General features: G+C 35.7%; 1 protein-coding gene across 1 annotated transcript; it reads left to right on the forward strand.

The window, feature by feature from the left end:
• Positions 1 to 96: 96 nt before the first annotated feature.
• On the forward strand, positions 97 to 14,518 carry LOC149068105 (protein singed wings 2-like). Its single transcript, XM_089251493.1, has 3 exons — positions 97 to 211; positions 3,290 to 4,064; positions 5,618 to 14,518. The coding sequence occupies exons 2-3, from the start codon at positions 3,356 to 3,358 to the stop codon at positions 6,457 to 6,459; spliced, it is 1,551 nt and encodes a 516-aa protein (XP_089107619.1). The 5' UTR covers positions 97 to 211; positions 3,290 to 3,355; the 3' UTR covers positions 6,460 to 14,518.
• Positions 14,519 to 15,175: the final 657 nt, after the last annotated feature.

The following is a 15,175-nucleotide window of genomic DNA, read 5'->3' on the forward strand; positions in this document are numbered from 1 at the left end:
TTTTTTCGTATTCAAGAGAAAATTTTTTTGAGGAGGAGCTCTTGCTTTTGTCCCAAGTCATTTTTGATTGTGATGTAGGGCGCACGTGTATCATATGGTCCTCTCGACAAACTGCATTGGATATTGATTTGTTTACAAGTTTCAGTTTTTTTTCCCCCTTATAAGTTCAAAAAAAAGATAAATAGATTTTAGTCAGCCTGGACGATGTGACGTACGTAGCATTAGGCATCATTTTAAATACATTTTTATGTGGTTTTATTGAATTCATTATAATTAAAATATCTTTAAATGATGGGCCTTGTACTTCAATGCCATTTGGGGGGTAATTCATTCTTGAGTTGTAGAAATATTTCCTCAATAACTGGAAATATTCATGAAATATATACGACTCACGGCAACAAGTATTCTCGCTAGCCTCACTTATATCAATCTTGTCGACAATACAGTTTTTCGCTTCGAAATTTTTCGTAAATTTTATTAGTTTCATTTGTTTTTAATGCTTTCATATAATTATTATACAGGGCTGCCTCAATGTATGGCCATTCCCTGGCATGTAGGTAGGAACCTCAATTGTATATAAGCTCCCTACATCCCATGATGATGAGATTTGGCACATGTTTTATATTAGGGGGCTCCTGTGATGATGAGATCTGGCACCTTGTTATGTATTGAAGGCTCATGATGATGAGATCTGGCACCATGTTATGTATTAAGGACCCATGATGATGAGATCTGGCACCATGTTATGTGTTAAGGACCCATGATGATGAAATCGGCACCATGTTATGTGCTAGGGCCCATAGTGATGAGAACTGGCACCCATGTTATGCATTGAAGACCCATGATGATGAGATCTGGCACCATGTTATGTATTAAGGACCCATGATGATGAGATCTGGCACCATGTTATGTGTTAAGGACCCATGATGATGAGATCTGGCACCATGTTATATATATAGTCTGCCGGCCACGAGAAGCAGATTGATTATGTCACAACTCCATTCTTTTCTTTTAGGTAAAGTGACTGCACATTGAGAATAGCAAATTAGCAACTGTGCTTTCTCGTTTGGCATCTTTGACACTATTTAGGCCTCCTAAAATTGCCATCATTTTCTCACTCGCTGGCATCATCATTGCAGAGTTTCTGTTGCGTAAACCATGGCCCCAACAAAGGTGGGGCTGGCGCCTTTACTCCTGGAAAATTTTCATTTTTTTATACTATAAATTCATTAAATAGCAGACCATGAAAAATCTGGTGTTGGGCCGACCAAAGATATTAGCCTAGGGCCCCTGCCACAGGATGTAGAAGCTATGATATAACCATTGGGTGCTTGAGTGCCCACACTATTCTGCGGAAGAGATCAAGCACTCCAGCATGTATTCGGAAATCTGAATTTTATGCATCAAGCTATAGCCAAAAACTCACGGGTATGAAACATTTCCAACAGTCTTAGCAGGGAAGTATGCCATGATCCTGCAGGGTCAAATAATAGGCATAAATCTTTCTGCATAAAATTTATTTTGCTCCGCAAACTTAAGTCTTTCATTTTCGCATTCTTTTTTATAATTTCAAGATATTTCATGAAGTCCCATAGTGTTTGAGCAATTTTTTTAAATCATGTATTGATAAAGTTAACGCACTCTATGGGTTTAACAGAGAAAAAAATAAAATAATTGAATGTACTGGAGATCGCGGATACTTTGAAGCCAGTACCCATATGCAAGTCTGATTTTTTATGTCTTAATTTGAAGTATAGGCCTATTTACTGTAATTTCTCCAAATGGCTTACCTAAGAAAACTATACTTGGTGGTTAATATATTAACAGCTTTCATATGAATCGTAATATTTGATTGAGTGAGAAAAAGCTTCTGAAATTTTTAAAAATATCATTAATAAAGTTATCAAAATTCAAATAATTCAATTTTTTTTTTTTTCCTTTTTGTATAATGAACTCAAGGTTCAAAGTGTATGTATGCTATTGATGTAACAGCAGAAATGACCTGCCAACTGAAAATAAATTTGCACCAAAACAGTTTTCTAGTAACCCGGGAGAAATTTTTCTTCCCCTACCCCCATCAAAATAGACCCTCTCTAAAGAGGGTCATTCGAAACCTCTTTTTGTATAGTAGTATCACTATATCTGGGGGCCCCATGATGATGAGATCTGGCGCCATGTTTTTAGAGAATCAAATTTGAATCAATTGAGGTCCCCAGACAAATATAGAAAATATTGAGCCCCCCTTAGATTAGAAAAAAAGTATAGGCCTAAAGTGTGAGGGATTTTTGGACCCTCCTGAAGTCTGTGCCCAGGGTGCATGCCCACCATTAAATCTGCCTCTGCATGCTGTTGAAAAGAGTATAAATTGATGGGCTTGCAGTCTTGCACTTTTTGCCAGGTAGAGGGCCTTGGAGTATCACTTAACCCTGGGACCTGTGACATTTTCACAGGTTTGATAACAGGCGTATATCGATAAAGTATAATATTTAGTCAGAATATTTTTAGCATTTGAATTTATCTGGCTGTTGCGAAGATAAATTCATGAAAGAAAGTTCAACTGCCTGTTTTTGTGGGGAATCGAATCTACTTTCTCTCGCATCGTAGGCGAGTGTGATAGACCACTAGACTGCAGAAGCTATGAACTTCTTTCCTTTAGAGTTTACATGCTCTGAATGGGACTTATATGATATAAGACTTTCCACATCTTATAAATCACCATCTGGTGACAAATGTCAGGGTATATATATATATATATATGAGTTATTAGTTGAGTTTGGTCTGACTGTCCATGTATGGTCCTGTTCAGCTCATATAACTTTAAGAAACAAGTTTGTTGCTTCTGCAGCATAGTAGTTTAGCATATTCGGCCAGTATACAAGAGGGTGTGGGTCAGGGTTTAAGCCAGACAAAAAAATATCTTTAGCAAAAAAGCAAAAATAGGGAAAAAAAAAGTTTTAGCAAATGCTAAAATGCTAATGGTTGATGCATGAATGTCTACTGGTTTCGTACCTCCTATACTCATTTTTTGCAAAAGTAGCTTTTACTTCTTTCACATTCGAAGATTTTCTTTCACATTTCACAAAAAATGTGACCGTAACTTTAACCCTGGTATGGGTTTGATTCCCTGGAGAAGCAGTTGGATTTTCTTTCCTGAATTCATCTTCACATCAGCCAACTGCTAAAAACCTTCACATGAGTAGCAGAGAGTGGCATCACATCTTTATATAATATTTAGTACATGATCGAACATATTAGTGGCTTTCATCAATATTGTTCACTTTCATTTCAGGATTGTCAAATTGTTGAGCACCATGAAGGATGTCGCCACTGTATCTCATTATCTTCTAGAGTAGTTATGCACATATCATCCAAAAATATGCACCATTTCCAAATACTGTGCTTTCTCATCATTTCCTGCATGGTGAATGCAGATCATACACTCAAAGAAGCATGCCTGAAAGGCGAGTTGATCTATAGTCATTGCAGATGCAAGAACATGCAGAACTTCTATTCATACACAGGATACCAACTGGCTTGTCAGGTATCTTTCGACTATGCGCATGAAGTTGTCCAAACTATTGGCGATAGCACCAACTTCATAGGTCTTAGTATATCAGCTGCGTCATCTAACCATATATCTCATCATAACTTCAGCGGGTTTCTGGAACATGCAAAGAATCTCAGATATCTCTCTCTCAAAAACAATGGTATCTCATCTATCGGTCAGGGTTCATTCCAACATCTGGTCAACCTTTTGTTCTTGGATCTTTCCGGGAATCAACTCTATGCAGTCGAAACGAAGTGGTTTGTAGGATTGGGAAGACTGCAGCACCTTGTACTGGCGGATAACAATATCATGACGTTGAAACTGGATCCATTTCATTACCTGAAGTCATTGGTCCATCTTGATTTGAGCAAGAATGGACTTATGGAGAGAGAAATATCAACTCAATCTTTTTTCCGCTTGAACAACTTAACGAGCTTGTCTCTTGCAGAAAACCAACTGAAAACGTTGGACAAGGATGTTTTTATGTCAACTAAAGACTTGAAAGTTAATCTTACAGGTTAGTACTTCAAAAACGCTTATGGATTTGTATACAGTAGAGTCTCGGTAAGTTGGTGATTAGAACCATGACCACACATTTTTAAAAAATAGAAAGTTTTCAAAAAGCTTATTTTTAGCTCTGCGACCTCACACTTCTTAGGTTTTTTTTCCAAGCAAGCACAACTCGAGTGTATCGCCATGGAGAATTTACTACCTAGTGAGTTGCACTGGAAGTGTAAGTGCATGTACCTAACATTCTGAGTGCGTATCCAGTGTTGTGTCTGATTTTCTGTGCTGCCATCTATATTTCAGAAGTGAAGTGTAATGATGAAATATTTGTAAAATTTTGTAGGCCTGTTACTCTATGTTGCAAGACTTTTTAACCAGGAGATTGACTTGCATTCGCAAGTTAGGAACCACAAAAAACCAACTTCAGCCGACCACCACTATGGCGACAGTGACGTTCGAACCTGGAACCTTGCGATGCGAGTCCATCACTATGACCACTCAACCACTACAGCGATACTTTGTAGGGATTATTACATGGAGGTTATAGGCCATTCTGATTGTTAATACTGAAAAACCAACAGTTAAATATTGAAAACGAAACTGATTTGATGAAATGGGTGCAATGTTCTTTAGACATACTCTTACCAGCAGGGTTTGACAAATATCAGGTTGCCATAGTGACTAGGAAATTGGTATTTGTACCTAAATATATCCTATACATCAGAGGTCTTCAACAGGGCGGTCATTTCAACTTTTTCGGGGGAGGGGGCAAAGAACATGTACTCAATGTATGTATATATATAAGCCGGCTGAGCAATGCCCGACCCCCCCAAATGATGGGCCTGGTCTTCAACCTTTTTCTAGTCTGCACTAGAGTAGTTACACACTTTTCTAGCGCTGCTTGTACCTGTCATCAACAGAAGAGTAACCTTATGGCAAATTTAACACACAAAGCAACGAGTTGGAGATGCCTGCTATACATGATTGCTAGATCAGAGTCTAAGGATGACACAACATTTTGCTCTCTCTTTCTCATGTCAAAAGAAGTAATCAAGTCTTGGAAAAGTATAAAATAATCATTATTTTTAGGTTTTTTTTTTTTTTTGAGCAAAAACTGTGATTGGCTCTGGGGCAGGGCCGTCATTTCAACTTTTTCTGGGGAGGGGGGGGGGGGCAAAGCACATGTACATGTTTACTTACATTTGTGGGGAAAATTCAAAATGAACTCAGAATCAGTGTCGTCTTAATGCCCAACAGGCGAAGAGGGGCCTCACCAAAATTAGGTATAATTGAAATTTTCGAGGAGCATACATGTAAATTTGCCTGGTAGAGCCTCAGAAAAATCCCTCAGCCTGAGGACCAATGGTGCTCTTAAGACGGCTTTGTCCAGAACTTAGAATTATTGAATTTACTTTGTATGGTTATGTGCCAATTTTCATGATGGAATTGGATTTTTTCAATTGTTCATTTTAAAATTTTTCAACCAAAAAAAAATTATCTTTTTCATTTATTGTTGAAATGTCTCATATAAAACATCTTATTGTGGCTTTTATTTCATTACAGGTAATCCATGGGTTTGCGATACCAAACTTCTACCATTGAGGGACTGGCTCAGACTACACGAATCTGATAAAGCTCAGTGTATCGAGCCTCCAGATCTCATGAATTCTACATTGCAAATCGGACTGCTTGTTGTTTACTTGGAAATCGAAGTAGAAAGGAACACGATTTGCAATGCGTCAATGTGCAACTGCACCGTATCCAAAGACAAACAGATTGTGACCATTGACTGTAATGGTAGACGCTTTATGGAACTACCGCAAAATCTTCCTTACAAGACCAGAGTACTTGACTTGCGTAACAATTTCATAGAGTCTCTTAATCTTGACCATGTGAACGCCACCCAATGGGCAGATGTGTCTTTCTTACATCTCAACAACAACCTTATAACATCTCTCAAGGGTCTGGAAGGAACGTGGCTGTTGCGCAATCTTGTAGCTCTCCATCTTACGAATAACAGATTGACGGAAATACCCATTCATATCCTGGAACAGTTCCGCGGTGGACTTTTAGATGAGCTTTACCTGTCAGGAAACCCTTGGAATTGCGATTGTAACACTGTGCGGTTCCAGACGTGGCTACAAGACAACTTCAAGACTGTCAAGGATTTTGACAATATAAGATGTTCTCCTGACAGCGGCGTATATTCGAAGCAACAGATCTTCAACCTTCTGAAATCCCAGCTTTGCCCTCAGCATGTCCAGCTCGTCAATTATCTCGATGTTCTGAATGGTTTGATGGCCGTTGCCATTGTCTTGATAGTTCTGAAGTTGTCCTATGATTTTTGGCTTCAGAAACGCACTGGCAAATTGCCAAGATTCTTCAGTTTGAATTTGTCCCAGTGAGGTTAATGTAACATGTTTTCTTTTTATTGTATACCCTCTGTTAGCCATTGTATTTTTATCTAAAAAAGTGGTTGTGATACGTGTGTATTGTCCCAATTTACCCATGGACCATGACCGATATTCCAATCGTTAAAGTTCCATCAAAAGTATATGTCGTGTGTTACCGTGAATGCCCCCATCCCCAAGTCATTGATTTTTAAGACACTGTAATCACAGTTGTATCCATTGGAATTCAGTGACGATTGTTGTTATTGGGACTGAACGAATCTGAGGTCACCGGTATGACTGAAAATTAGGTATCTGCTCCGAAAATTTTTATGAGTCTATGTGTAATTGCCAAATTGGAGTCTGAGGACAACACAAAATTTTCAGAATTTATGAAAGCAAGTCTATCAGCATAGAAAGAGGTCATTATGTCCTGGGAAAGTTATTTTAGACTTTTTTACAGAAAAAAAAATGTTTGGCTCCAAATGTTGGAAATTCAGGTGACACTTCGATTTTTTCCAGATTTGCCAAGCCCCGGTTGTTGCTGTTTGTGATATTGTATACATTAGTTGCTAGCTTTTTACATACTAATCCATGATAAATCTGAAAGTATTACAAGCTTAAAACAGCTAGAGTCATTCTGATAACTCGTTATGAAGAATTCTCGTTTTCTTCTAGATTTCAGAATGAAACTAGTTGTTTCATCTGTAACTGCGGCATATCTTTTCAGTGAATCAACAAGTTTTTACAAGAATCTTTTTTTCTTTTGATTAGAATGTCTCGATTAATTCTTTCTTTTGGCCTTATATGCAACGCGAGATGTCATGCCCTATTTGTTCTATCTGAAGTTATTTTTTCTTGTTTTATATATATAAAATTATTTTTATGTTTATAGATTTCTATGACTTCCCAGTTAAGGTAAATCAGATTTAGAAAGAGCTACAGTGACCTGGTAAAGGCTATTACTGGCCCTTCTCAGGAAAGCATAATCTGCCACCACCACCCTTCTTCTTGCATTAATGTAAATCAAAACTTTTTTGTTGTTCCATCAGAGCAGCTCATACTTTCTCAGAAAGAACCCACCACTCTTTCACAACTATCACATCATTTTACTTGCTGCTACCCATTGTCAATGGAGAAAGGGGGACAGATGGTTTCCCCCCTTACCATATGCTGACAGCGGTGGCTGGGAAAAGGCATTTAACAATCACAAAAGATTAAGAATACGGTTGCATTCATGGTTTAACTCAGTGCTATAACCTAACCACTAGAGCTGTCCTTAAGGGTGTGCTACAGGTGCAGTTGCACCAGGTCCCACGTTTTTTGGGACTTCGCATTTAAGGAAACAATAATTACTTTTATATATTCAGAATTTCCATCTGGGAAGAAATAATTCTGAAATTTTGCATTTTCATTTAGAAATAAGTAATTTAAAATTCTCTATTTGTCTGGAAAAAATAATTCTGGATCTCTGCATTTTTATCTACATAAAAATAATTCTGGATCTCCCTGCATTCTTATCTTCATTGTAATAATTCTGGAATTTTATATTTTTATCTACAAAGAAATAATTATAGATATCTGCTTTTTCATCTGGAAAAAATAATTCTGGATCTCTGCATTTTCATATACATAGAAATAATGCTGGAACTGCATTTTCATCTGAAAGAAATAGTTCTGGATTTCCCTGTATTTTTATCTTCGTTGGAATAATTCTGGAATTTTATATTTTTATCTAGAAAGAAATAATTCTGGGATTTTGTATTTTTATCTGGAAAGAAATAATTCTGGAATTTTGCATTTTCATCTACATAGAAATAATTCTGGATCTCTGCATTTTCATGTGGAAAGAAATAATTTTGTTTCTCCCTGCATTTTTATGTTCATTGAAATAATTCTGGGATTTTGTATTTTTACTAGAAAGAAATAATTCTGGAATTTTGCATTTTTATCTAGAAAGAAATAATTCTGGAATTTTGTATTCTTATCTAGAAAGAAATAATTCTGGATCTCTGCTTTTTCATCTGGAAAAAATAATTCTGGATCTCTCTGCATTTTATCTACATAGAAATAACTCTGGAATTTTGCAGAACACTGTAAGGGAATAAGAGAGAGAATTAATAATAATAATTTTCTTCTTTTTTTTTTCAAATCAAATTTATTGTTGTATAAAAGTACGGAAAAAAAGAATATGAAAAAAAATTACCAAGGAGTCAATCAAAATAATGACCCATCCTGGTAAATGCTAGTAAACATTAGTATGGAAAACAAAATATTCAACTAAAAAATTCAAATTTAAATAAAAATTCATCAAGAAAAAAACAATTCTTTAATCATTTCTTTCATAAATTATGAATTTCCACCATATCTGGAATAGTTTTTTAAAATTAATTCTGAATTTTCATCAATTCTGGAATTATTCTATTCAGTTATTTGAAATTTTCATCAATTCTGGAATTATTTCTTGTATTTATTCTGAATTTTCGATCTCCCCCTCCCCTCTCGCAGAAGAAAACAATCAGGATTAAGGGGCTCCCACAATTATTTTCGCACCGTGCCCCGCATCTGTTAGGGGCGGCCCTGCTAACCACAGCACACACGAGACATTGATATTAATTTAATAAAATAAAAAGGAAAATATATGTGTGTGCATAGTATATGCAATACATTGGATTCTACTGTTATCATATTTCTGCCATGACACTGAGGATAATAATATTGCAGCATGTAGCTCACTATGTGTTAATTGTGGGGACAGAAAAATCTATAAACATTCAAATTATTTTAATGGGAAAAAGGACGACCCCAAACTAAACACAGCTCGCCATGTCATTTTATGTTGTGTTAGGCCAGAAAGGGGGAGAGCTCCCCCTTCTAACATTCTAATCAACTGCAAGAAAGACATATCAATATTTGTTGATTTACCACTGAATATATGCTGCAGCAAAAACATCTGATTTTCTTAATTTTATACTGCATTGTATGACCCAAATTATTATTATGAATTATATAGCTGTTTAGATAGACAGTTAATTTCCCACATGTTGTTACTTATGGACCAAAAGAAATATTGGTATGAATGGGATGGGACCATGGTATTTTTCTGACAGGCGAGTAATATTGTTGCAGTGGCAATATTCATTGTCTATATACAGTCAAACCCAGTGATAGCACCAGAAAAAGGGTTACACTAGTTCAGTTGTGATGGAATATGATGCTGAACTAATTATGGCACTAGAATTTTGCGAAATAAATGGTGCCGCTAAATCAGCGTTCTGCGACGTATTGTTTTTTTTATTGAACAATGTTTTTTTTTATTCAAAAACTTTTCAACCATACATTTCATCTTCAACTACTGATACCAATTAACGGTGGCTAGGAATCTGGTAGCACTGTAAGGGAATAAGAATTTTCATTTTCTCACTACATCTAGGTTCAAATTAAAACGTAAAAAACAAAAAAAAATATTTAGTATACAAAAACAGACCAATTTGAAAATAAGTCGAACACGTTGGCTGAATACAATTGTACCTGAAAGCCATGCCTGTTATATTAGAGAAGGAGTAACATTTCTGCATTTAAATGACCCTGTCTCTTCTGATTCTAACAAAAAAAATTCCATGTTTCTAAGTGCAATATTCATTGAGATATTCAAAAAATGGAGTTGGGGAAAAGAACAGCATTAAATGCAGGTGAAACAGTTTATCCGCATTTAAAGCTGTTTGTTTTCCCCCAACTTTTTGCCATTTTTCGAATTTGACTATCTAAGTGAATATTGTGCATAGAATCGTGGAATATTTTTTGTTGGCATCGGGGGACAGGGCAATAATATTTTCTGATTGGGTTCTTGAGCACAGGGTGTCCATATAAAAACTAGACATTTTAATTTTAATAGCTATACTGACACCCCTTGCAACATGAATGACATATCTGAGCACTAAACATTATTTGGATGCTTTTTTCTAATTGGAAGTATGCCTCTAGAATCAACGATTTGCCAGTAAAATGCTATAAAACTGTTTACCTATGCACCCTGTATATATCGTCTGTGTTCCTCTATATATGTTGGGTTAATGAATTTTATTTCTAGTTAGTTATAGAGAGATGATGTTAGTTTTCCAGCCTGTAATATGTTGGTTAAGAAATTTTTTTTTCTGGTTATGCTGATACAAATCTTAGGAAGAAAAGTTAGCTGTCTCCTCAGAGAAATCAAACCTGGGTCCTCGTGCATACTGGGCAAGTGCACTACATATACACCAGAGATAAACCTTCCTTTCTTTATAACACTCATTAATAGCGGATTCCCAGAGGAGACACAACTAACACTTTTCTTCCTAAGGTTTATATTAACCATATAACAACCAGAAAAATCTCTCTCCCCCAATGTGTAGGTTATGCCTGGAGTCTCGCAAGTTTACAAAATGACAGACCACTTCATACATACAGGGTGTCCCATCAAGACCACCCAAACTCTGCACAGCCAGATTAGTAGCTTAGAATACATAAAAAATGCCTAAAGAACTGTACCTGTACAACCCATAGTTTTTGAGAAAAATGTGAAAAAAAGCATGAGAACGTGTGTGTCACATCTGGTGCAATTAAAAAAACTTTATTGGAAACATGAACATCGGTATTTGCATATGTTTACATATAGGAAGATGTTCAAAATATGTATTTGCATATGTTTACATACGAAGATGTTCAAAATATGTATTTGCATATGTTTACATAGGAAGATGTTCAAAATATGTATTTGCATATGTTTACATAGGAAGATGTTCAAAATATCCACCATGCATATCAAGGCATGCATTTGTGCCGTGGAAATTTTTTTTTTCCCTTGCACTGGATATGATGTCATACTTTTCTTTTGCATTTTTCTCAAAACTATGGGTCGTAAAGGTACAGTTCTTTGGGCATTTTTTATGTATTCTAAGCGAGGAATCTGGCTGTGCAGAGTTTGGGTGGTCTTGATGGGACACCCTGTATATCAACCAAGTAATTTGACCAGTCACAACTATACTAAGTTAGAGGACTCTAGGCTCATGAATTCTTGCAAACGCTAGTCTTCTTCAGATGTTTGCAATGACATAAAAGACCCTGCTCATTTGAACCAATTGTGATCTTATGACCTGTTTGGGTCAACAGGATTCAGATTAGCAAGGTTTTAGTGTATGTATGGGGTTTTTATTCAACAGTATCTTCCACTGCCATGGAACTTTGAAAGGTTGTAAACTTGTGTGACAGCTACGAGGTTCTTGCACTATTTTTGATTCTGCATCATAGGTTTATTCATTGATAAGTCTGATATTTTACAATTTCTACATAGAAAGTTGAAATTCTGAATTCTCACTATAGAGAGAGCCCTACAGAGAATACTATAGTCCTCAAAGAGCGAGTTCGCGCTCCAAGTTATGTCTCAGATATCATTGAGAAAGAAAATTGGGATAGGAAAGAGTGATTTACTCTATATATATACAGTCAAACCTCGTTAGTGCGTCACCCGGTTAACACGTCACTCCGCTTACCGGATCACTTTTTGGAAGTCCCTATTACCTTCAGGCAGGAAATGGCACAGCTATGGCTTACTCCGTTTAATGTGTCACTCCGCATATCAAGTCATATTTTTGCTCTCCCAAGAGTGACTCATTAACAAGGTTTGACTGTATATATATAAAAATAAAATGATTGAATGGCAGGAACTTGTCTGTCACTTCGATTAAGTGTCTAGCCTTCAGATATTGGCCATGACATATACACTATATGCATAATTTTTGTTAATATGTCTGAGGGTATCGGAGCAAAATATGTTGTCCAGATAAATTCCACAGGTATCGCACAATTTGAGCCAGTGTCAACATTCTTTTCTTTATAATAAAATTTATAAATATCAGTACAGCCTCGTTAGTCATATCATTCCATCTAGACAAATGTGTTTTTATAATTAAACCATGCTATCCTATCCCAGATTAAATGTTTTTCCATTCGATTCATTGTTATTGGAAGTTAAGATTTTCAAGACTGTTTGATTAAAAATGGGTTTGTTAAAATGCTGAGCATTTTATTCCCTGCCCCCTTTGTTTTTGTCACTCACATTATCAAATCTTTGTATAAATATTTGAACACATGCCTTTATTGATTGTCGTGAAAATTTGTTTGATTGTAATTGTGTTTAAAGGTTGTATGAATCATATTTATCACCGTTGTTTTCTAGTAACTAGCTTGCATGTTTGTTTTTGCGTATCAAGTCGTAACTACATATGCTAAAATTGACTCAGATCAGGGTTGCATTTGGGACTTAAATGACACAATGTCCATTAGAAAATGTTTTCGAGCTACAGCATCTACTTTGATTTAGAATGTATAGTTAATTATATAGAGATCAATACCTGTTACCTTATTCAGACAGTTGAGCAAAATTTTACAGACCGATGCACAGGGACACAGATAGTCAAAAAAGTGTAACAGAAATTTCAAAAATGTAAATTTTACAAAATCACTGCTTCAATTGAAGCGTTTTTTAAAACTTAGAACTGACTGGTCGATGCATTTGAAATCATTTTTTGCAACATTTATCATGGATAAAATTAAATCTAGCCATTTCTTTAAGCTAGATTTGTTTCCTCCATGAATGAAGGTGTTCGGAAACAGAATCTATACACGTGCAGGACTTATTTTTTGTTTCCCTGATTTATCCCCTTCCCTACAATGCCTTGGAAAAAAAACTTTTTTTTCAATCTCTTCATTTTATGATGTTACATGAACTATTATGGACACTATCCAAGGAAATTAAATACAGTGAACTTTTTGATAATGTACCAAAATACCCGTGAGATCGAAAATTTAGTCCACTGACAAGGAGTATCTGTTTAAAGATGATGAAAAATATATTTAAGCCCCATTCTGGAACATTTAAAAACTTTCTGATAGCAGGTGTCCACTAAGGACATGTATGCATACGTAGTCAGAACAAACTTTTAATAAATTTATTTTAGATATTAGGGTCAGTATAATGACATGGAAAATGTCTTATGTCATTACAAACTTGTCCATAGCACAGAGCTGGACAAATCTCCAGAAATTTACATGCCCGAGTCAGTGTTTTATATGCCAGCATTAGGCATGTGATTGAGAAATAATACACATAGGCCTGGGCAAACTTTTTGCAATTGTCTGGCAATATATTCAAGCAATTTCGGGGTGTGGCATTCCACTTTCTACCCCCCCCCCCCCACCCCCGTTGTTTTTCTTTTCAATTTTTTGTTATGACCATTGGTTTTTTTTTTTTGCAAATGTTGTAGCTTTTTTCCACACAGAAATCATTTCCCCTAATTTTTCTCTCTCTGTGATCAATAAAATATTTTTTCCATCCTTTCACCTTGGATTTGGGGCATATTTCCTAAAGCAAGATAGCCTGGGTTGTACTGCCCAAGTGCCACCTTGTCCATGAGCATATGGGGAGGTCAAAATGTTAGTTACCTTGGATATGGCTTGTATGTCCATCAAAACCAATACGCTGAAGGAGTTGTAAAAAAAAATCATGATTCAAAAATCCTTGTTGTCTGTCTAACCATATACAGAAGAAAAAAAAAAGATGAAATTTCCTCCTCTCTAGCGTTTTCATAGCCTAACATTGATTCAGCTCCATGCCACATTTAATAGAGAATATACCATTTTTTTCATTGGCTTCATCTATATAGGCCACATTTCCCATAGACACAAACTTACTTGATTCGTCAAAGCCCATGAAACATTTTAGTCAAACTTTGTTGATGTTATTCTTCACTAGGTGTTTATTCCAGTGTTGTTTGGTGTTCAAAGGATATATATATATATATAATGGTCAGTGTGGTTGTATTTCTATGTGTGTTTATGCATTATTTCTATATACTTAATATATTGTCACAAGAGTAACTTCGGCAGAGTATCCAAGTTATGTATTCTCAAGGGAAGACTTGTATCGAAACAAAGATGTCTTGTGTTATCCTGTTTTGTGTTTATTCAGCTATATAAAATTTCATTATTAATCCGTTGTTTTAATAATTATGAAATAAATATCATTTGTTTGTTTTTATTCTCTGTGAAACTGCGCAATGCTGACATTGGATTTTTGAAATGTTTGGTTAGTGGCCTATTTTAAGTTGTTTTGGCAGACATTTTACGAGTTTAGAGCTGATTAGATTTTCCCTGCTATCATTCCATGGTAGAAGACTGTCACGAGTTTGAATATAGACTTGACGTTTCTGGTGATGCCAATATCTGATGTTGGAGAAATGCAGAGCATGTGTGTATTCAAACTCACGACGGCTCCTTAACCAGAGAATATCTCATTAAAATTATCAAAAAAAAAACTCACAAAGTAGCATTTTGAATTCTTTCTGACATACAGTAATTTGGGGAGATATAAGTTGAGGGAGCATAATATATAGTCGAGCTGTTCTAATACCATGAAGTCTTTGTGAATCTGGGGAGATATCTTAACCAGAGAATATCTCATTAAAATTATCAAAAAAAAACTCACAAAGTAGCATTTTGAATTCTTTCTGACATACAGTAATTTGGGGAGATATAAGTTGAGGGAGCATAATATATAGTCGAGCTGTTCTAATACCATGAAGTCTTTGTGAATCTGGGGAGATATCTTACGGTTCTAGGTACAGCAGTTTAAAATTGTGGTCGACGGATTTCATAAAGTTTCAATTTGGTATGCAATATCTGAAAGGTTGAATAC

The sequence above is a fragment of the Pholcus phalangioides genome, unplaced genomic scaffold (genome assembly GCF_987345545.1).
Source record: "Pholcus phalangioides strain wild (caught in Gottingen) unplaced genomic scaffold, Ppha-v1.0 ptg000027l_1, whole genome shotgun sequence".
Classification (NCBI taxonomy): domain Eukaryota; kingdom Metazoa; phylum Arthropoda; class Arachnida; order Araneae; family Pholcidae; genus Pholcus; species Pholcus phalangioides.

What these genes read in the sequence shown, in the direction of transcription:
- LOC149068105 (XM_089251493.1), top strand. Translation starts at nt 3,356, where the DNA reads ATGCACATATCATCCAAAAATATGCACCATTTCCAAATACTGTGCTTT. An exon ending in CTTGAAAGTTAATCTTACAG is followed by an intron (nt 4,065 to 5,617) that starts GTTAGTACTTCA and finishes ATTTCATTACAG; the next exon opens with GTAATCCATGGGTTTGCGAT.